The 22,537-nt window shown below is 42.1% G+C and overlaps 1 protein-coding gene across 1 annotated transcript in view; it reads right to left on the reverse strand.

Moving 5' to 3' along the window:
* Tnni3k (TNNI3 interacting kinase) overlaps positions 1-22,537 on the reverse strand; it is a 268,692-nt gene that overhangs the window by 233,493 nt on the left and 12,662 nt on the right. Inside the window, exons 3-5 of the mRNA XM_052730298.1 lie at positions 18,466-18,551; positions 17,187-17,284; positions 7,159-7,269 (exon numbers count right to left, since the gene is read on the reverse strand). Coding sequence (XP_052586258.1) covers positions 7,159-7,269; positions 17,187-17,284; positions 18,466-18,551 — 295 coding nt within the window. The remainder of the gene's footprint in view (positions 1-7,158; positions 7,270-17,186; positions 17,285-18,465; positions 18,552-22,537) is intronic.

The following is a 22,537-nucleotide window of genomic DNA, read 5'->3' on the forward strand; positions in this document are numbered from 1 at the left end:
ATAATAGGGTAAGGGATGTTAGAATTTGGATCTCCAAAAGCCAGCCTGGAATCTTGGCTTACAATATCTGATCTACATCTTCAGTTAGTTTAGAAGTTTAGTATGTAGGCTCAACTTGGAAATTCAGCTAATGGAGACAGTTTGGCTTTAGGTTTGGACTAAAATATGTATTGTTAGGAGTAGGACTAGAAACCATGCCAATGATGGAGCCTCAGTCTCTGAAGCCTCATCTGCCCCTTGGATTTGAGCCTAAAGTTTGGAGAAGACAGCCTGGCACCAGGGCAGGATGAGAACCTGGGACCACAGGGGCTTGCCAGACCACTAGGTCACTGAGGTCTTTTGTGAAGAGGATGTTCCATCCATATTCCACTTTTACATGGAGTGTCTCTCTCCTATGTTGTACTAACTGTGACTGGGCTTTGGGGTGGGATAATTCTCTCCACTCTATGAAATTGTCTCCCTAACTTCTTCACCATACTTTCCTTTATTGCTACACTCCACTCTGATGTGATAACAGCTCTCCTGGAGTTCTAAGATTTTGAGAAGGTATTTTCTGATATGAATGGTTGTTCAAATTGATATTTGTGTGAGGGAACGAGCATATGGAATTGCAATTGTTCCATCCTGAATGTCACTTAAGTATTTTCTTTGTACACACTGTGATATTCACTTGCATTTTGTGTTTTTTAAAAGATTAATATGTATGAAGGCATTTATGAAAATTGCTTATGATTTTATACACTCCTTTCTTCATGAACAGTGTCATTATAATCTATCTCTTGTGCCTTTAAGGAAGAGACAACTAATTTTCCCCATCCTGCATAATTTCTGAAACACTTCAGTAATCATAAGTTTAGTCACTTAGCAAACACTTATTAAAAATCTACTGCAGAGCTAGACATAGTAGTGCATGCCTATAATCGCAGCACCCAGGAGGCTGAGTTAGGAAGATCATGAGTTCAAAGCTGGCCTCAGCTACCTAGCATAGCCCCTGTTTCAGAGCAGAAAAATAAACAAACAAACAAAACAATCTAATATATACAAAAGCATATTCCAAGGACCTGTGAAGTTTATGAAGATTTTTTTAAACATACCATTCACATACTCAAAAACATATGTAATGAAGGACCAAATCAATCATGCTTCTGAGACAGGTGGACTTAAAGCTATGCAGAAAGGTATCTAAAATGCTCTGGTTGATTAGAAGACAGAGATACTTCAGGCTAGAGGGACTCAGCAGTGTGATAAAAATATCTTTTTTCTAGGCTTAGGATTCTTAGAAGGCACAGCATACAGAGACTACAGTATGATAAAAAGCAGGGAACATTAAAATGGGAAGAGTTAATTTCATTCATAGCAAGTCTTGCAAAATAAATAATATGATGGCTCTTAGCTACAAAGGAAGAGGAGGTAGGTCATCTAGCCAATGTGCTGGATTGGCAAGGCTTTGTCAGTCAGGAAAGATTCTTTCCCAATGTCTTGCCTGCTTGAACCTAAAAGTTTTCAGGAGGTTTTAGGATTAAGTGGAATGTAAGCATTCTGATAAACCAGAACATTGTAGAAGAATTGTATCATTGTGAATACAGAGAAAATGAGCACTCAGGAAAGTTCTGGACAATGTTTCCAGTTATTATCTTTTTTTTTTCTAAATTTCCCAGATAACTCTATGTATATCTTTTCAGAGAGGACTTACATTAGTGAATTAAAGTGTGTAAATATAATAATTATTGCACTGCTTGGTTTGGAGCTAAGAGAGTTAGAATCCAGCGATCTTGAGTGCATAGGGAAAAGGAAAAGGTATAAACATTTTATATGCTACAAAGTTCCCACTGCGCTGCTTTTCAGGGTAGCTCCAGAAGGTTTTGCGAACCCCCAGAAGTGAGAGCCTGCATGTTTTATGATTGGCTGATACACAATTATGCAAGAACAAATAGGAAGTAGAGGTAACACATGCTTTTGAGGAACACCTTAGAAGAGAGAAGCCATGAGAGATAATTGTGGAGAGACTGCCATGATGCTCTAGACTCTTCCCTCTTCAGTCTCAATCTCAGAGCTTTTCTGAAGGCTGTCAAGACATTGACCCAGAGTGAGCTATGGATAACAAGTCACATGGTGTTCTTAAGAGGTCCAAATGCTTCATCACTGATTCCCTGGAACCCCTGCCCCCCAGAATCAGTCATTCTTCATAGGAGGGAGATAGATCTCACTGTCTACTATAGCATTCAAAGGTCTGGTAGAGAATACTGATCTTTCCACTGCTTCATGATCAACAAGGATTATTTCCACTTTGCTGATATATCACATACTGTGTGAGTATGTGTACATATATGTGCATATCTGTGTATGTATGTTCATAGGTATATGTGCGGGTGCATGTGTATGTTGGTGTGCATATAGGTGTATATAAGTACATGTGTACATGTATATGTTTGTGTTCATATGTGTGCATGCATGTGTATATGTGTCTACATGTGTGTGTATGTATATGTGTATGTGTGATATGTTTGTTTGTAGGATGTATAGAAGACTGAGAGTATGAATCAATCTTCACACCTAGAAAATTGGGAGAGAAGCAGATTTTCACAAAACATTACCTGGTTACAAAGGATGTCTCATTTTGGGTTGATTTGATTAGCAATAATCTTTGAATCTAATTTCTCAGGTAATGCTTCTTTCGTCACTTTCCAGGGTAGCAAGCTGATTATCATCTCATTTACATTTTTATTAGCCCATAAAGCTTTGCTGGCATGTATCCTTCTATCTCATGCCCAAAGCAATACTTACCGTCTAATAGTAGCTAATGCAGGCTATGTCAAAGGTCTTGGTGAACGCTAGGGCTCTCTTAATTCATGTCTTACAAATCTTACATGCTTGAAGCTTTGCCTGTAAGACTGTAAAATAAGCTGATTATGAGGAATAACCTATTATCCTATCTCAGTCTCCAGATCGAAAGCCTAGACAGCAAGACACGGGCTCTACTTTTAATAAAAGAAGATGCTGCAGCATGGGACGCAAGAATTGGGAGCACAGACTCTCTGCTTTAACTTATGAGAAAACCACTTTTGAATACCACAGAAGATGTAATGTTCCTCAGTTGGGTTTTTGCTATTTAAGACTGAATGTTTGCTCAGTAAAGGTTCAGCTTCATGAACTAACCACATGACACAATGGATGTCAGCTTTGTCATCAGGGAGTGATGGCTTAAAGCACACATGGAAATATGTACAACTAATTCTGGCTTATGGGAATTAGATCACTGATGAGATTCACTGGTGTGATATTTAAGCAATAACTTATAGAATTTCTCATGTAATGTTTCCAGACTGCAGTTGACTCTGGCTAACTAAAAACTCAGGAAGGGAAACCACACTGAAGGACGTGAATACTGCACAGCTACACTGGAAACTCATTCCAAAACCAACATGCTGGAGCAGCTGACTCCTTCTCATGTGGACTGAGAGAAGAATATATTGAAAATATTCACTGCATCTGGTAGTTCTGAAATGAATAAGCCACAAACTTCACATTTTTAAAATACTTTTAAAATTTGTATTGATTTTTGTCTAGGTGAGTAAATGGCACATGTGTCTAGTTGTTCATGTCAAGTATGTGTGGCCTTTGGTGGCCAGAATAGGGTATCAGATCCCCTGGAGCCGGAGTTACAGGTGGTTGTGGGCTGCCTGATGTGGCTGCTGGGAATAGAACTCAGCACTTTTCCAAGAGGATTGCTGAGCCATTTTTCCAGCTCAAAAATTTACAATTGAATATGGTGATTTTAGGGTTGTTTTTGTTTGTAGGTAGCATTTCACGTCATTATTTTTATCTGATCAATAACTTAATTAGTAAGGTATAAGAGAGAACAAAGATGCTCTGTCTAAACCTGTTTAACAAACAGTCGGTTATTGACTATAGGAGTCATTAAGCTTTGTCCACTGTGTAAGGAGGGAAATTGGGTAACACACCAAGAAATTAAAACTGGTAGAAACCTTCCTGAAATAATTTCAGTAGAGTTTGCCCTGATCAGGTGACATCAGTGTGATGTTCTGTCTGTGTCCGAGTTACAGCCCAAGAAAACAGCCATTTGAAGACACTGTTGCTGTGAGTTGTTCTGTATGGCAAATGTGTTGCTGATTAGTCAATAAATAAAACACTGATTGGCCATTGGCTAGGCAGGAAGTGTAGGCGGGACAAGGAGGAGAATAAAGCTGGGAAGTGGAAGGCTAAGTGAGAGAGACACTGCCAGCCGCCACGATGACAAACAGCATGTGAAGATGCCGGTAAGCCACGAGCTACGTGGCAAGGTATAGATTAATAGAAATGGATTAATTTAAGCTGTAAGAACAGTTAGCAAGAAGCCTGCCACGGCCATACAGTTTGTAACCAATATAAGTTTCTGTGTTTATTTGGTTGGGTCTGAATGGCTGTGGGACTGGCGGGTGTGAGAGAGTTTGTCCTGACTGTGGGCCAGGCAGGAAAACTCTAGCTACAAATGGTGTCCAACGTGGTGGCAAGAGTTTCCACCTAAAAACTGAGAAAAAAAAGATTCTAAAATGGAGCTAAAAACAGCTTCCTAATTGTCTCTCTCAAATGAGCGGCAGCTGCCGGTTTGAGCTACTGGCGGGTTGCTGGCGTGCGCGCTCGACCTGCAGTATGGAGGGAATGAGGCCTCTGCAAGTGGCACATTAAGCTACATTGTGGATTTAGCCTTTGCTAGTACAAAACAAAAGAGGTTTCTGGGCTACACGCTGCTTGGATAAAAGCATAGACCCACGATAGCTCCCAGAGCTGGTGGTAAAGTACCACACCATGTTGGGAAGCTGAGGAGGGCGGAGCCAGCAGCCACAGCTGCTGCAGCTTAAAGCAATAGATTCACAATAAGACTGATTCAGATGTAATAGTTTAGAATGTGTGTAAAATATACGTAGGCTTAAAAAAAAGTGATATATACAGTATAGAAACAAATACATGGTTTTAAAAATAAAGTCTTTAAAGAGACAGTAAAATTAATATAAAAAATAAGCCACGTAGAGATGACTATTACACAGAGAGTCTGGATTGTGTTGTCTTTGGGATTCTTAAAACACTGATTGGTCATTGGCTAGGCAGGAAGTGTAGGCGGGACAAGGAGGAGAATAAAGCTGGGAAGTGGAAGGCTGAGTGAGAGAGACACTGCCAGCCGCCACGATGACAAACAGCATGTGAAGATGCCGGTAAGCCACGAGCCACGTGGCAAGGTATAGATTAATAGAAATGGATTAATTTAAGCTGTAAGAACAGTTAGCAAGAAGCCTGCCACGGCCATACAGTTTGTAACCAATATAAGTCTCTGTGTTTACTTGGTTGGGTCTGAATGGCTGTGGGACTGGCGGGTGTGAGAGAGTTTGTCCTGACTGTGGGCCAGGCAGGAAAACTCTAGCTACACACTGTGAAGAGACCAGCTTGCTAAAGACCCCTTGCAAATACATGGTCTCACTAAAGTTTGGACTTTCATGGGAGTACAGCCTCCATTCCCCAGTTCTCCTACTCAGATTTTTTAATGTTTATGGCTTTAGTTGAATTTTTTTTTATGCAGGAGAAGAAAATGCATTTAAGCAAATTTACTGAGATTTTTGTCTCTCCCTGTAAGTAGTGCAAAGCAACTCTGTATATTTACAATATATCTGTATCCCTGGATTAATTTTGTAGTGAGTAAGGTTTTATAGTATTGAGAAAGAATAACATAAAGGAAATTCTTTTGTTCTCAACAAGAGACTTAAATGTGAGGACCTATTGAGTGGCATTGTTAGGAGATACGGCTCAAATGTATTCCATAGATGTTATATATGGTTTTATTTGTGTCTCTGTTCACACTTGGTTGAGGGATTGTGTGTTCCTGGAAAAAGGTGCAGTTTAATGTGGAAGGTGATAATTTTAACTATTTAATAAGGAGGTGGAAAGCATCTTTATTACTTCAATGAGTTTCCCAGTCTGGCATGTCTTAGCAGACTATGAAAACAGTGGGGCCTTGAAAACAATGGCCAGGATTCCAGACAGATCTTTACCCAGGGGGTCTGTGACTGTAAGACAATTTCTCTCAGGAGACATGATATGATATCTAATTTAGCAGGGACAATAAAAACTACTCATGAGTATTTGTAAAGTTAACCAATATTGTCACAGTAGTCTGTTTAAAATTTAATACTTTGACAAAGTTAAGATGAGATCTGGATATGTTCTCAAGACTTTCTCTGACGCTGCACCCAACACAGGCCCGGTGGTTCCCGTGGTTCCTCCTGCTCCTCTGAGCCTTTGCATGTATTAGCTCTCCAGCTAGTGCTCTTCCACTGTCAAGGCTGCCTCTGGCCTCTGGCTCAGTATCACCATCCTTCAGACCCTTTGACGTAGAGCTTATGTAAATGATTCCCATTTCTCACTTTATCATTCTATAGTCCTCACTGGTAATTCAAATTGTATAACATTTTCTTTTCTTCGTTGTCTGACTTCTTGTTTACAGCTCTGCAGCACAGAAATGGAGGACTGTGTCTGCTGTCATAGCACTGCCAACCAGCACTCAGACAGTCTGGGGTATGATTTGTGTTAATACATGTTTCTGCACGTGATGTAGAAGTGAATAGACTAGAAAAGAGACTTGCATCTCTTCACTCTGTAGGAAGCAATCTCCAGAGTGTTGTGTGGAAAATTTAATTAAACATTGTAATGAGCCTATAGTCATTTTTCAGGAGTTGAACCCAGGACCTTGCATGTGTAAGGCAATATTCAACCACTGAGCTATATCCCAATCCTCTATTACTGTTTTCCAAATAAAGCAGGTCATGAGAGTCAGTAACTTCCTCAAAGTTAGAAGAGAAAACTGTGGAGGCTGAGCTGCCTGAATCCAAAGCGTTTGCTCTCAACCACTGCACAACACCTCTTATATCCAGACATCTTAATATTAATTGATGGTTCAGAACATTGTTATATAATGAGCTGAACTCAGTATAAAATCACATTTATATAGCTAAATTTTACTGTCAGAGTAAACGAGCATGTCCAGTAGTTAAATAAAATATAAAACAGTTCCTAGGATCTGAAAAGCCAGGGTTTCAAACAACCAAGAACAGTTAGAAAAGACAGGAAGGCCACATTTTTTTCTTCTCAGATGAGGGAGGCAAGACTCACCTCTGGGTGACCAGCTATTGCAGCAATGTGGAGGGCTGTAAGGCCACCATACCCCACTTGCTGGACATCTGCTCCACTGTGCAACAGGGAAGTGATCAGCTCCGGGCTATCCTGTAATGAGATACAATTTGAGTGTTTTTTTCCCACTAATAGCAGGTGGGGAAGCTGTGCACAAGATGTTGTTGATTCTTTGCTTGGGTGAGGCTCAGATGCTCAAAGAAAGCCCGAGTGTGGCTTCTGGCTCAAGCTTGTATTAGTGAGCAGAACGGCTCAGGTGGCTTCGATGTAGGAACAAATGGCAGGATAGAGCAGCAGCATCAACCCTTACCACACAACTGTGAAAGGTGGAAAGAGCACTTGCCTGGGGCAAGGCTTTAGCAATAATATCAATCTTGCAAGTAGGTCATGCCAACAAATATGACTTCCCAGTAACTAAGATTAACCCCCAAAGAGGTAAAAATCTTATAGGAAGAGTATGAAGGTTTAATTTTTTTTTTAAGAATGAAGATGAAATATTTCTTCTAAGATAAAAATATAACCAGTATAAAACAAACCACAACTTGCTGGGCTTTCATGGTAGTTACACAATTATTTCTTCTTAATAAAACAGCATCATGGGATACATCCAGAACAGATCAGTATTTGTCTTAACTTGGTTCAGAAAATACAAGGGTGATGTGACAGGTCATGTATTCACAACCCCCCCCCCCCCCCCAGATGTTGGTAGAAACACAAAGTTCTCTGTGTTCAAGCCTCTATTAAAGTAAGAACTCAAACAAAGCATGGTGGTGTGTGCTTGTAATGTCAGTAGTTAGGAGGCTGAGGCCAGTCTCTGTTTCAATAAATAAATGAATCATGAATGAATAAATGAGTACATAGTCTCAATGTCTGTAGTACTTGGCATATGGATACATAGAATGGCAGAAAAGAGGAATCTTTATAAGATGGATCATTTATGGACTTCATCTCATAATTTCAAATTAACTAATATAATAAAATTCCATAGCTAAAAACTAAGTTAATGTCTTAACATTGTCAGGTACATACATATAAAAGTTTAGTAAAAAGTTATTTCAAAGTTTAAGACTTAGGCAAAGATCTTCCAATAGCACAATTATGCTGCAAATCTTTGCCTCTACCTACTTGCTCTACCAAGTTAAAGACCGTGGAGAGTGAAAAGCCTGTTTGTCTAGTTTGCTTTTCTGTTGTCTTGACCAAAGTAACTGGAAGGAGAGGGTTTCATTTTACTTTTCCTGGTCATAGTCCATTGTTGCAGGTTGCCCTATCTAGACACCCCTTAGGGGAGGGGGTAGGAAGGCATGACATCAACAACACAGACACCAGAAGTCAGATGAGAAGCAAGCAGTGGACTCATTTATTGTAGATATATAGGGCAAACCTATATACCTGCTCCCGATTTCCCATTGGCAGCCAGAGACTCTCTTAACTGTGTTGTCTCTTTCTCATTGGCCCCCAGCATTCTGATGGTCATGAATCACCAATCACCAGGAGCAGCCAGCAGACTCCAAGTTGGCTCAGCAGGATGTAATTAGCACTCATGCTTATGCAAACTACTTGAAACAGGGCAGTGTAGCTAGAGTTTTCCTGCCTGGCCCACAGTCAGGACAAATCTCTCTCACCTGCCAGTCCCACAGCCACTCAAACTGGAACAAGTAAACACAGAGACTTATATTGGTTACAAACTGTATGGCCATGGCAGGCTTCTTGCTAACTGTTCTTACAGCTTAAATTAATCCATTTCTATAAATCTATACCTTGCCACATGGCTTGTGGCTTACCGGCATCTTCACATGCTGTTTCTCATTGTGGTGGCTGGCAGTGTCTCTCTGACTCAGCCTTCCACTTCCCAGCTTTATTCTCCTCCTTGTCCCGCCTATACTTCCTGCCTAGCCAATGGCCAATCAGTGTTTTATTTATTGACTAATCAGCAACACATTTGCCATACAGAACATCCTACAGCACTTCCCCCCCCTTTTTTTTTCAAAAAGGAAGGTTTTAACCTTAACAAAGTAAAATTACATATAATTTGAGAATTTGGGCGTAGCTTCTCTTACTACTTCCTGCTGGAGGGGGGCGCTGTATCTTATGGGGACACAAAGAAAATTTTAGGATCATGGAGTAGTCCGTCTGAGCCAGTTGCCTTGAAACCGTTCTGGATGTTGGATCATCTGGGCCATGGTGTCATCGGAGACCTTTCAGGGGGCCTTGGCTGGTCAAACCTGATGTATCTTAATCTGGAACAAATCTATAGCCTCTGGCTTTCTGTGGGAACAAAAGCAGAGTCTCCTTTCCAAAGCAACATATCCTTATTTTCAAATTTTGAAGTCAAGGTACCTTTAAAATATACATTTTGGCATAACTCAACAGCTTTTACAATCAAATGTTTTTCTGCAGTTAAAATTCCCAAAAACACAATCCAGATTCTCTGTGTAATATTCATCTTTACATGGCTTATTTTTTATATTAATTTTACTGTCTCTTTGAAGACTTTATTTTTTAAAACTATGTATTTGTTTATATAACTGTATATATCACCTTTTTTTGTCTCTTTCAAGCCTACATATCTTTTACACACATTGTAAACTATTACATCTGAATCTGTCTTATTGTGAATCTATTGCTTTAAACTGCAGCAGCTGTGGCTGCTGGCTCCGCCCACCTCAGCTTCCCAACATGGTGGTGGTAGGTTTTCCACCAGCTCTGGGAGCTATCGTGGGTCTATGCTTTTATCAAAGCAGCATGTAGCCCAGAAACCTCTTTTTTTGTTTTGTACTAACAAAGACTAAATCCACCACACAGCTTAATGTGCCACTTGCAGAGGCCTCATTCCCGCCAAACTGCAGGTTGAGCGCACACGCCAGAAACCCACAAGTAGCTCAAACAGGCAGCTGCTGCTCATTTGAGAGAGACAATTAGGAACTGTTTTTAGCTCTGTTTTAGAATCTTTTTTTTCTCAGTTTTTAGGTGGAAACTCTTGCCACCACGTTGGACGCCAGGGCAGCTATGGTTTTATCAGGTTAGCTGTTTGCATTCCTCCTAAAGTCCATCTTTGAGGGAACCTACACGGGAACTCATGGCAGGAACCTGGAAGCAGGAACTATGGAGGAATGCTGCTTGTTGGCTTGCTAGGTTTCCTTTCTTATATACCCCAAGCCCAACTGCCTAGGGATGGTGCTGCTCACAGTGGGCTAGGCCTTCTCACATCAAACATCAATCAAGACAGTTTCTCACAGATATGACCACAGGCCACTCTGATGGAAGCAATTCTTCACTGGAGGTTCCCTCTTCCCAAATGACCCTAAACTGTGTTAACAACAAAAAGTAACTGGGAAACCTGGGCTCTTTCTGTTTCACCTAAAAACAAGCAAATAAATAGATGTTGGAGTACCCTACACTTAAGGTTGCAGTCCACTATGTCTGGACAGCTCTCTGAGCTTGTCGGAAAACAGAGGGCTCCCTTTCTATCAGGGCTCCCTCCCTACCTCGATAGTGCCTCTAGGTCTGGTAGCTTGACCTTATCAAGAAGCTGTGCCTAAGCCCAGATGCCTGACCGATCTCAAGCATGACCTTTGACACAGATCCCGGCAGATGCTCTCTCCCTGGCACCCATGAAGTAATTAAGTTTTGTGTTCCCAGCTCTATGATAAGACCATGCTGCCAAACACAAATTAGGTGATGCGCCAGCTGCTGTTCCCATCCTAAATATCTCCCCTCACTCTGGAACAACACCAAACAGACTCCCTGCAGGCTATTTTCATTGTACTCACAGGCCTTACAAAGATCTGCACGCTACCTCCGCTTTCCTTTCTCCTTGTAGCCTGGTGGTCAATGAACCACAAGGAAAAGAGAGAACCAACAAATACACAAACAAACAAACCCTGTCTTTCTCCATTCAGAAAGCACCACAACTTTCTTTGATCAGAGCACTTCCTCTCAGTCCTTGCCTTCATTTTCCGATCTTCTGGGATGTGTTATGGTGCTAAAGAGCCGGCCCTCCTCCTGCAGTGGTGCGGGCTGCTCTGCACTCCCTCAAGGCTAGTGCAGGTCTGATCGGGTCTGCATTGTGATCGCCCCTCCCCAGTCTTGCTTCTGCCTTTTACTTCAGAAGGTGTCACCTGAAGTCATTTTCTCGCAGGTTTCAGTCCCTAGACACTGCTTCTCAGCCATCCCTATGGGCGTTTCAGATCACAAAGAGAGCTCCATAGATTGAGCCAGGGACAGGATTTGAACTTGGGTCTACTAACTCCAGATGTTTTTCTGAACACAACAAGCTACGCCCTGAGTCCCATTTCATGGTCAGGCCCTTGTCGTTCTTTTCACTGTAACACACAGAGGAGGGGTGCAGCACTTGCCACAGTGGGCTGTCACGGTGCAGTGCAATGGGGACCACATCCAAGGCTGAGCTGGGGCAGACCCGGAGTGCTCCTGCCACACAGTGTCCCTGTCTCTGACCTCTCTTGAGTATCTTGGAAGCACTGAGTCTCGGTGTTGGTCTCCATCATTGTTGGCCTTGTTAGCTAACATTCATTTATTTACTCATCTGTCTTATCACTGAACACACAGAGATTGGAGATTGTGAGCCCCAACATAAAATGAGTGCAGAGATGAACCAATGATTCATATCGTGATTATGGAAGAATGTACTGGAGACAGCTAACTCAGGCTTGGGAGAGTAGGTACTCCAGAAAATCAAGCTGTCTCATGTAAGAGCTGAAGGAAGATACTATTTGTATGTTAGTGATTACTCCAATTTGTGAATGTAAATGTTTAGTTAAAGTAAGGGTCCACTATTAAACACTGTTTTAAAAAGTCATCATTACTTGGAAATTATAGTTAAGTATGCCCGAAAATAGGATTTTCTTCTCTTGGATATTTTTTCCTTCTTCTTCAAAGAATCTCTTATTACTTTCTTGACAAACTCCCATTTGGGAAAAATGCAATCCTTAGTCAATTCATTTGTACAAATAGAAAGACAACTTGTATTAAAAAATTAATTTAGTTAATGAATCTTTTAATCTCCCTCTAAATCATTGGTTCTTAATTCTCATCTTGGGATTGTATTGTCTTTTTGGTTGTCAAAACTGTTAAAGAGGGCAGCAGCTATGGCCATATTTAGAAAAGAAGATAGGGATACCACAGAGTACTTTACCATGAATAGAATATACCCTCACCACAGGCTTATTTAATCTTCAATGTCACATGTCACGAGTTGAGGCTGAATAACTCTGGTAACAGAAGAGCCTTTCAAAGTTGTGAGACACTTGTTCTGTGCTCTGTATCTTAGGATTACTGAAACAAAGCTCTCCACTTCTTAATAAAATACACGTGCTAGGAAGGAAGACTGGATCAGGATGCTGAGTGCAGCGGTCACCAGTTTAAGACCCACTATGGAAACCTCAGAGGTATCTGAAAGGTCTGGCTTTGTAGACAAAACCCAGGGCCCTCCCTTCACCTCCTTCCCCTCTGTAATAAATTTTTTTTTTTTTTTTTTTTTTTTTTTTTTTTTTTTTTTTTGGTTTTTCGAGACAGGGTTTCTCTGCGTAGCTTTGCGCCTTTCCTGGAACTCACTTGGTAGTCCAGGCTGGCCTCGAACTCACAGAGATCCGCCTGGCTCTGCCTCCCGAGTGCTGGGATTAAAGGCGTGCGCCACCACCGCCCGGCAAATATTTTTAATGATTTAGGATGAGATCTTGGTAGAAATGTACGTAGAAAATAAAAACCATCATCTTTCAATATCAGCTTTAAACTTGTGCAATGCTGAAAAAAGACTTGAATTAAGAACTCCTACTTTTGAACCACTAAAGAACTGCCAGGGAACGATTTTCCTATGCATTGTATGTGAGGCAGGTTTGGGTCTAAGTTAGAGGGTCTTAGTCAGTGGTTTTTTTTTTTTTTTTTTTGGTTTTTCGAGACAGGGTTTCTCTGTGTAGCTTTGCACCTTTCCTGGGACTCACTTGGTAGTCCAGGTTGGCCTCGAACTCACAGAGATCCGCCTGGCTCTGCCTCCCGAGTGCTGGGATTAAAGGCGTGTGCCACCACCGCCCGGCCTAAGTCAGTGTTTTGTTCATCTGAACTCTCACTTAACCTCTTCCAAACCATATCAAGGTTCAATGTTTTCTCTCCAACAACTGTATTTCATTTTAGGGGTGCACAGTATCAAAATATAAAAACTGAATCTTCAGAGCCCTAGGGAAGCGTTCAGAGAAGAAGCTTCACTTTTCCCTTTACAGTTTAGCACAGGGAGATGTGTGTTGCAGCTGGGAGAGCCAATTTAATGAATTTAATCACTAAACAACTAAGTTTCAAGAAATCAAACCTCACAGAAAGACAAACGGCTTCGAAATATTCCTGTGGAGATAACATACAATATACACTGTTAACTTAAGCAGCACAGAGACATGGCAGAAGTTGGATTGGCTTTGTTTGTTTTGCTTTGTGAGACAGGGTCTGTCTCCATGATCACACTTCTGGCTCCCAGTTGGAGGAAGGAGAAGGACAAATTTGCTGCTGCTCTCATGAAATGACTCTTTTCTTTATCCTATTCTGAGTTTTTGTTTATCAAATTTGCCATCAAGTCGTGTCTGAAGTAAACTTGTCAAAATATTTGCATATGGATTTTTTCCAAAGAGTATATCTTATCTGTTATTAACTGATTGTTTTGCTTAATACATATGTAAGCAAATGACTGTACAAGGGAATGTTACTTTTATAGAACATGAGAGGAAATCTAAGTATAGGCTGAAACCTTTGATGTACTTCTCATCTCTTTCAACTTAAAAACTATAGAACAAGACCCATTTCTTCTTGTTTTCTGTGTAAAATGGATAATGCACAGTGTCTAGTAATTGTTTTTTGAAATTAAATTGCATAATATTGGTTAATTTTATTTACTATTTTCCATGTAATTGCTACTTTGCTAGGACTAAATACAATTGTCCTTTTTAAAACCCCAAATCGCCTAACAAAACAGATAATTATGTTTACTCCAGTTTTGCTTTACTTTTTGTGGAAAAGGTGACACTGGGCACAAATCTAGGTACTTTGAGCATGCTGGGCAAGACTCCATCAGTGAGCCATACCTATGAGCATGCTGGGCAAGGACCTCATCAGTGAGCCATACCTATGAGCATGCTGTGCAAGGACCCCATCAGTGAGCCATAGCTATGAGCATGCTGGGCAAGGACCCCATCAGTGAGCCATAGCTATGAGCATGCTGGGCAAGGACCCCATCAGTGAGCCATAGCTATGAGCATGCTGTGCAAGGACCCCATCAGTGAGCCATAGCTATGAGCATGCTGGGCATGGACCCCATCAGTGAGCTATACCTATGAGCATGCTGGGCAAGGACCCCATCAGTGAGCTATACCTATGAGCATGCTGGGCATGGACCCCATCAGTGAGCCATACCTATGAGCATGCTCAGCAAGGACTTCATCAGTGAGCTATAGCTATGAGCATGCTGGGCAAGGACTCCATCAGTGAGCCATACCTATGAGCATGCTGGGCATGGACCCCATCAGTGAGCCATACCTATGAGCATGCTCAGCAAGGACTTCATCAGTGAGCTATAGCTATGAGCATGCTGGGCAAGGACCCCGTCAGTGATCTATACCTATGAGCATGCTGGGCATGGACCCCATCAGTGAGCTATACCTATGAGCATGCTCAGCAAGGACCCCATCAGTGAGCTATACCTATGAGCATGCTCAGCAAGGACCCCATCAGTGAGCCATAGCTACAGCCCTCCTGCTGTGTCCATCTGCTCTGGAGATGAGAGAACTGAGGGGCAGAGGAAAAGATAAGTTTTTCTGAAGACATAGCCATAGCTACAAGTCTTAAAGCTGACAAATGAGCACAACTAGTTTTGCTGCTGGGCTGAGAGCAGTTTTAAATTGGTGCCACGCCAATGAGCATCAAGGACTGCATACGGTAATCCAGGATACTTGTTAGGTCCTAGACACACTTCATTGAGTATCCAGGTTCTATTTGGTGAAGATTTGAAGGAAAATCCTCAGTTCTATTGTTGAGAGTTCACAGAGCAATGTGCAAACCACACAAATAACCCAGTAATTGTGAGTGCTGTTACAAAAGATAATATAAAGTTTAAGTTGGAATCCAAAATTGAATGCAATAAAATCTGAGAGATCAAGGGAGCTTAAGAAGGCTCAGTTTGCATTGATTTAAAGTAACTTATAATGATGCAATGAGAAAAAAAACTAAAAAATATTTAAGCTAGAAAATTACAAGGAGAAATAGAGATATGTAAGAGTGTTTGACTTCAAGAGGGAAGCAGTGTAAAGCAGTGCTCTCCAAACTTTAGCCTGAAAATACCTGTGTGGGATTAGAAAAAAAGTGTACACTCAGCTGTGATATTTTAACCTGACTGAGCAGGTGGGTATTAGTCAGCTGATGTGAAGACTAGTGGTAAGCATAGGGACTTCACATGAGCTACTTTGCTTGCTTTTAGGTAGGCACGGGACCTAGGCTTTCTATGGATGCTGTAGAGGGAGGTTTGTCTACTTTGTACCCACAGAGCCTCCCTCCTAACCTTCTCTGAAGAAGTACAGTGGATGCACTCCTCCCCAACAGATCATGTAAGGAACAGTAGAAAAAAACTAAAATGGAAATTCAGTTTCTACAAACAGAGGTGGGAGAAATGCAGTCAAAAATGACCATGGCCCCACAGCATTCAGAAATGTGGCAATGTCACAGTGACTCTCCGCACAGTTGACATTGCAGAAAGTATCTCCAGACCTAGACAGAGTCCAGTGTCTCACAGACTGCATGAGCTGTCAATCACCTTCTTCCTACTCCTTGTGGCTCCTTGTTCCTTCCCTGCCTTTCAGGAAAGAAAAATGTCTGTCAGACATTATCTTGAACCTGTGTTTGAGTTTAGAAGAATGAATAGCAGATAGTAAAGAGAATTCAGCACTTAGCCGCTTTTTCTCCTGCAAGCTATCTACAATGACCAGACACTGACTGGAAGCACAGAGATCAGCTTTAAGGCAGCTTCAGGATGAAGTAAGGGGAATAAGATCTGAATGACGAGCGATGGTGAATTTTGACTGTGGACTCCACACAATGTGAAATCACCTGGGTAGAAAGTCCCAATGAGAAGTTGTTAGACCATGTCGACCTTTGGGAGTGTCTGTGGGGAATTATCCTGACCACACTAACTGGAGTAGGAAGACTGTCTACTGTGTGTGTCACCATTCCCTTGGCAGGAGATACTGGGCTCCATAGGACTGGGAAAAGCAAGCTGGGCACAAGCAAGCTCTCTGCTCTTGATTGAGGATGCAATGTAACCAGCTCCTTCTGGCTCCTGCCACTGCAAGACTACCTGTAATGTTGAACTGTAACCTTAAATTATGAGCCAAACAAACTCTTTCTCTCTGGAGTTGCTTTTGTCCCAATATTTAACCACAACATTAGAAAAGAAAATAGAGTGGGAAAATGCGGGCCTCTTTCCTCATGATGTAAACTCTTAAGATGTTTAGAGTGTGTAGAGGGATTTTACACAGGTGAACAACTGCTTCTCCCCAGACCTGCACACAAAACCTCAAATAAAAGTCTGCTATAGACATTCATGAAGCTGAGAAAGAACAAATATTCAACATGAGGATTTGGGGCTGCCATCAGCTGTGGTAGAGTATAATCACTTTTCTATGAGTGACCGGGTATCTCACTCTGATCTTCATTTTTTTCCTCTGTAAAACAAATACTAGCATTTGTGTCTTATGAAATTCTTTAGTGACCGATGAAATAATGCATGTCCAATATCTGAAATCAGAGCAGCAGAAGCGAGTGGAAGTTGCTGAGACTAGGGTGACTTATGATTTACACGTTCTATAAAAGCACATTCATGGCAGTCTTGAGGGTCACTTCCAGCACCAAATATCCCAAGGTGTCCATCTCATTTTATACCAGTTCTGTCTGGCTGGGGTGGAGTAGAAATCAGGACCCATGCTGTCCTTGACAAAGTATGTATAGGAATGAAAATGACAGACCTTGTAGACTGCCAAATGCAGCGCTGGAAAACCGTTTCTTGTCAGTCTGGATGGACGGAGCCCTTTTAACATAAGGGCACGGACATGTGACTTGTTGCCTAGAGAGAAATAATAAAGGTTGATTTATTGCAGGGGTGGACTAAAGGACTTCACCATCTCCCTTTGACATAAGGATAAATGCCATTCCGACATGTGAAAATGTCAGCCCACCACTCAAGCCCATTCCTAAGCAATTCTGTTCATTGGCAGTATTACCTCACACACGTTTTTATCCCACTTATGCTGCTTTGCATGGATGTTGTGCATTGTGATAGACTTGGCTCCCAGGCTTTGTTTAATTCAACACCATGCTGCTTCAAACTATAGGAAGTAACTGGTGTGGCAACTGATGTGTGTAATCTCAGCACCTGGGAAGTTGAGAGAGGAGGACGGCCACAAACTTGAGGCCAGCCTGGAGTACAGAGTAGGACTTATCTCAACAATGCCAAGCATAATAAAACAGAAGGCCATGCAGTTACACGTAAATTCATCTAGTAAACCTCTAGAAGAGAGCTGAGGTGACAATCTAGTGACAAGGGATCCTGCAGAGGGTCATTAGCAGTAGAAACTACTCAGATGAGGGGGCTCCGGAGGAGGCTAGGCAGCCAGCTCCCAGAAGGAAGGAGAAGATATGAAGGGGAGTCTGTTCCAAGCGCTTGGAAAAGTCAAGGGACCATTGGTCCACTGATAATGCAACTCCATTCCTGCATCCAAAAGCTTTGCTCAGCTTGATCAATACATGCCAACTTCCATTTGACAATTCATTAATGCTACTATATGCTGAGACTCAACATAAGTGGTTGGGATACTTTTAAAATCAAATGAAGTACAAGCAGATTAAGAGTTGTATTCATCGCTTTGAGCAATCTCCCCTGTTGGGTTCAATGTTTAATATTTCTTCCTCTTCACATGACCACTTATTTCTTATAGTAAAGCAACTGCCTGATCATATATTAAGGAAGACTTTAAGGGCTCTTCAATTAAACCCAATTCCTGACTGCCTAGTATTAAAAAGTGTTTGTTGACTTCCAGGCAAAGTGAGTTACTTAGTTTAAGAAAGAAAAAAATAGAAATTCAGAGGTGCAGAGCAAAGATCTGCATGGGGCACCACTCCTCTGAATGTCAGCAAGTTCCTAGGAGTGAAGCCAAAGAGAAATTGAGTCTGATAGGGTCTTTCTGCTGGCCACTTGACACCTCATGTAGGCCATAGATCTGGCTTAAACAGATTTCAGGCACTTACCCCCACAAACACAGCACAGGTGCAGCAGAGACAACCCACTCTCTGTGCGGTAGTTTAAACTGACTTCACTGAAGGCTTCATCAGAGCTGAAACGCACATGACAGGCAATCAGAAACTCATCTCTTAGTATGTTGCCATTTGTTTGAGAAATAAATGTTGGTCTATAAATTCATAACTGTATTTTGCTATACAATTTTGGGGCTAGAAGAATTTTGAATGTTCTGTATGAAGAACAAACCTTGAAAATAATATTAACAATTGAAGTGTAATTGGAAGATTTCCTGTGTCCCAGCCTGCCGGTGGTTGACAAATCCCACTCACGTCCCCCAAGTAAACACACAGAGGCTTGTATTAATTACAAATGCAAGCCTTTTGCTAGCTAGCTCTTATATCTTAAATTAGCCCATAACTATTTTTTTTTTTTTTTTTTTTTTTTTTTTTTTTTTTTGGTTTTTCGAGACAGGGTTTCTCTGTGTAGCTTTGCGCCTTTCCTGGAACTCGCTTTGGAGACCAGGCTGGCCTCGAACTCACAGAGATCCGCCTGGCTCTGCCTCCCGAGTGCTGGGATTAAAGGCGTGCGCCACCACCGCCCGGCTAGCCCATAACTATTAATCTATGTATCGCCACATGTTCCATGGCTTTACCTGCGTCCCATTACATGTTGCTCCTTGGGTGGCTCGCTGGTGTCTCTCCCTGCCTTCTTCCTGTCTCTCTCTTTGAAATTTCTGCCTGCCTCTAAGCTGCCTTGCCATAGGTCAAACGGCTTTATTTATCAACCAATCAAAGCAACACATATTTGCAGCATACAGAAAGACATTTCTCCATCAGTTGAAGGGCTCAAGTTAAGGTAAAGACTCACACATACACTCTGTGCTCCAATATATTAATATAATTATATAAACATATAGTTTAATTTTGTCAAGATCCTTATAAAGAAAACACAGACATCTTAAAGTAAAATTATTTCTTCCATATTCAAACATTCTTATTACATTTGTAGAAAAATTAGGATATTCACAGAAGGAAGGAAGGAGGGGGAGAGAGAAAATGTGCTGTATTTGATAGGAAGGGTGGGAAAAAATTATAACCCAAATGTTTGACAATTCTTGCTTGTAGCTAACTTTCCTTGTACTCTGACTGGGTCAGCTTCCTCAGATCAGGGAGGTCTGATGCCTGGAGAGGTGCTGTGATATGGTAGCTGTTGAGGAGAGGAATGATTCCTTGCCTTTATACTATCAAAGACTATGTCCCCAAGAGGGCCCTGGGAGCCACAGGTAGCCTTTCAACAGGAAGTTAGAGCTAAAATTCTTGACCTCGTCAGGCCTTTGGCACTCCCAGGACATTTTTCTGTAGAAATGAGATCATGTCCTTGGCCTCTGGGTCAGCTTCAAGGGGCCTCAGGCCTATTTTAATCTTGGCAGCTCTAGAGGGATGACTGGTCTCTGGTGGGGGAGCCAGGGATTCCCGTCACCTTTAAAGCACTTACACTTGAAAGACTTAATAAACTTGGGCCATTTGCATCAAGGCTCCCAGTTAAGGACTTCAAAGGCTATTGGAATTTTGAAACAGAAAAAATTCCATTCTCTAGGGTGCTGCTAAAAAGAGAAGGCCTTTAAATCCAGGGACCTTGAGAGGCCCCAAGAAAGGCTTTAATTAGCAACTCTAAGCCCTGTGGTCTGTTTTCATAGACATGGGGATATTCTGCCAATGAACAAAGCAGGCTCGGCTGCCCACACTAGAAATGCATTCAAGTCGCATGGCATGAGTTTGTCCTTGCTCAGAGGGAGTAGGAGATGGGTTGTTCTGAGCCAAGTGGAGTGGTCACAGCCTGGGAATGAAGGTCCAGGTCACTCTGCATTTCATATTCCAAAGCAAAATTCAGATGGGAACTTTTGCAATCTCAAAACAAAACAAAGTTCGTTGATCAGATCATTTAATAAAATATTTTAGCCTTACGTTTTAAATTTTGTGTTTTGTGTTTCTGTGTGTGGGTATGTATGTGCACATATGTCTAGAAGGGGCCTCAAATCTTCCGGAGCTGTAGTAGTTATAGGTGGCTATAAGCGGCCTGTACTGAAAAATAAACTTGGGTCCCTGGTAAGAGCAGTATGTGCAGTTAACTCTAAGCCATCTCTCCAGCACCGTAAATCATTTTATTTACTCAAGACCTTGGTCAGGATAGAGGATAGAGAAAAGTGGGGAAATCTCTGCCACAAGTTCAAACTATATCTGATGGTATTCTGGGCCTTTAGAATAGAACCAGTTAGACATCATTGTTGGGGATCTTCCCTGGAGCTGTCCTCTTCAGATCCTGCCCCAGAGAAAGCCCCCCAAGCATAGGCTCCACCCCAGAGGGTATTTAAGGTCTGGCCCATGGGCTTCCCCTTATGGCTTCCCCTCTTGGCTTCTCCTCTTCTCCTGGGACCACCCAGGAATTTTTTGCTCAGATTAAACCTGGATTTACTAATTTGGCCTGATCTGACTTACTACTTCAGTGGAGTTACTCACTACTGGGGGAATTTTATGTATCAGCTGGTGCCTTGGCCAAGGTGAGTGGAATCTTCCCAAAGCTATGGTGGCATTGGCAATGGGAAGTACACCAAACCAACTTTACTCAGTAAGCCACCATTTCCAAACCAAATACCTATAAGGGGTCCAGGATCCCTTCCGAGCCTCTGACCCCCTCTGCCAGAGACTTCTGGAGCACCTGTCAAGATTGTTGCTATGCCAGTAAGCTCCTGCCAGTTCCAGAGCAGAGAGGGCCCCTGCTCCTTGGAATTCTCCTGTCTGGAAGACCATCCTCTCAGAGACAGTTCCACACATTATTCCCCAGCCACTGGCTTATAAAATCGGACGTGATTTTTGTAGCCTCCAGCCTCCCAGTGTAAGGCTTGTGAATGGTTGCTTCTGAGTCAAATTCGATCCACTATTATTATGAAATTTATCCAAATTAGCCCCCTCATCCAGGTTTGAGAGCATTGCATTCCTGTCCCTTTTCCCTCCAGCTGTTTGTCTGTCTGCATCCTTCTCCCTCCTCCCTGCTCGCTGCTCCTGATACTAATGGCTCCATACCCAGCACATGGCTGTTCGCTCCCCCTCCCCCAACAGCCTGCAGCTGACTGCATTCTCCACATGGTCTTACCCCTCCACCAACTGCCCTCCTTGATTCTCATGCTCTTCCCGCCACACCCCCTCTGTACAGTGCTGCCCTTGGGTTGGTTCATTCCCATGCTCTTCCTGCTCTCCAGGCTCTGGTGTACTGCCATTAGGGAAGCGTCTTTTACTCCTATATTTCCTTACGTGCTACTTTGTACTGTAAACTCTTATTTCAGGATTTTTAGGTTGGTCATTTGACATGGCTTCTCAGGAAAAGTTTTATTCATCTTTCTGTTAAAACGTCCCATCTGCCGGGCGGTGGTGGCACACGCCTTTAATCCCAGCGCTGGGGAGGTAGAGGCAGGTGGATCTTTGTGAGTTCGAGGCCAGCCTGGTCTCCAAAGTGAGTTTCAGGAAAGGCGCAAAGCTACACAGAGAAACCGTCTCGAAAACCCCCCCAAAAAAAGTCCCGTCTGCTTTGTGTGTATAGATGGAAATGTAGTCACAGCATGCTTGCTTTTGACTGGTTTTGAATGCCTGAGTTTATGTGGTCTGTATGTCTTGATAACAGCTCATCTATGCTCACAACCAGGTGCTTGGGCTCAGATTTTGCCTCTGGGATTTTCTGGCCCTGAATCTGACGTAATGACAGACCAAGTTATTTTATACTGTTCTACCTTATTATAAAGAAAAAAATTGGGTATGGTTTAAAATCTGTAAAACTTGTAACTCCAGATTAAAACTGCTCTGGAAATCACCACATGGTCTGCCAATACCTTACAACAGGTGGGCAGTCACCATTTTGGCTAATATTAGAGAGGTCATATGACTTCACCGCTGTCTTAGATAGAGGTGGGGAGATGGGTCCACCAGGAGACAGTAGGTCTCCAAATTACTTTGGATTAGGATAGATTTCTGTATAATGATTCCTGTCCTGTCTTAAAAGGTTTATAGAAGATAGGATTTAAAACAATGC

The sequence above is a fragment of the Peromyscus californicus genome, unplaced genomic scaffold, assembly GCF_007827085.1.
Source record: "Peromyscus californicus insignis strain IS unplaced genomic scaffold, ASM782708v3 Scaffold_9__1_contigs__length_137607984, whole genome shotgun sequence".
NCBI lineage: Eukaryota > Metazoa > Chordata > Mammalia > Rodentia > Cricetidae > Peromyscus > Peromyscus californicus.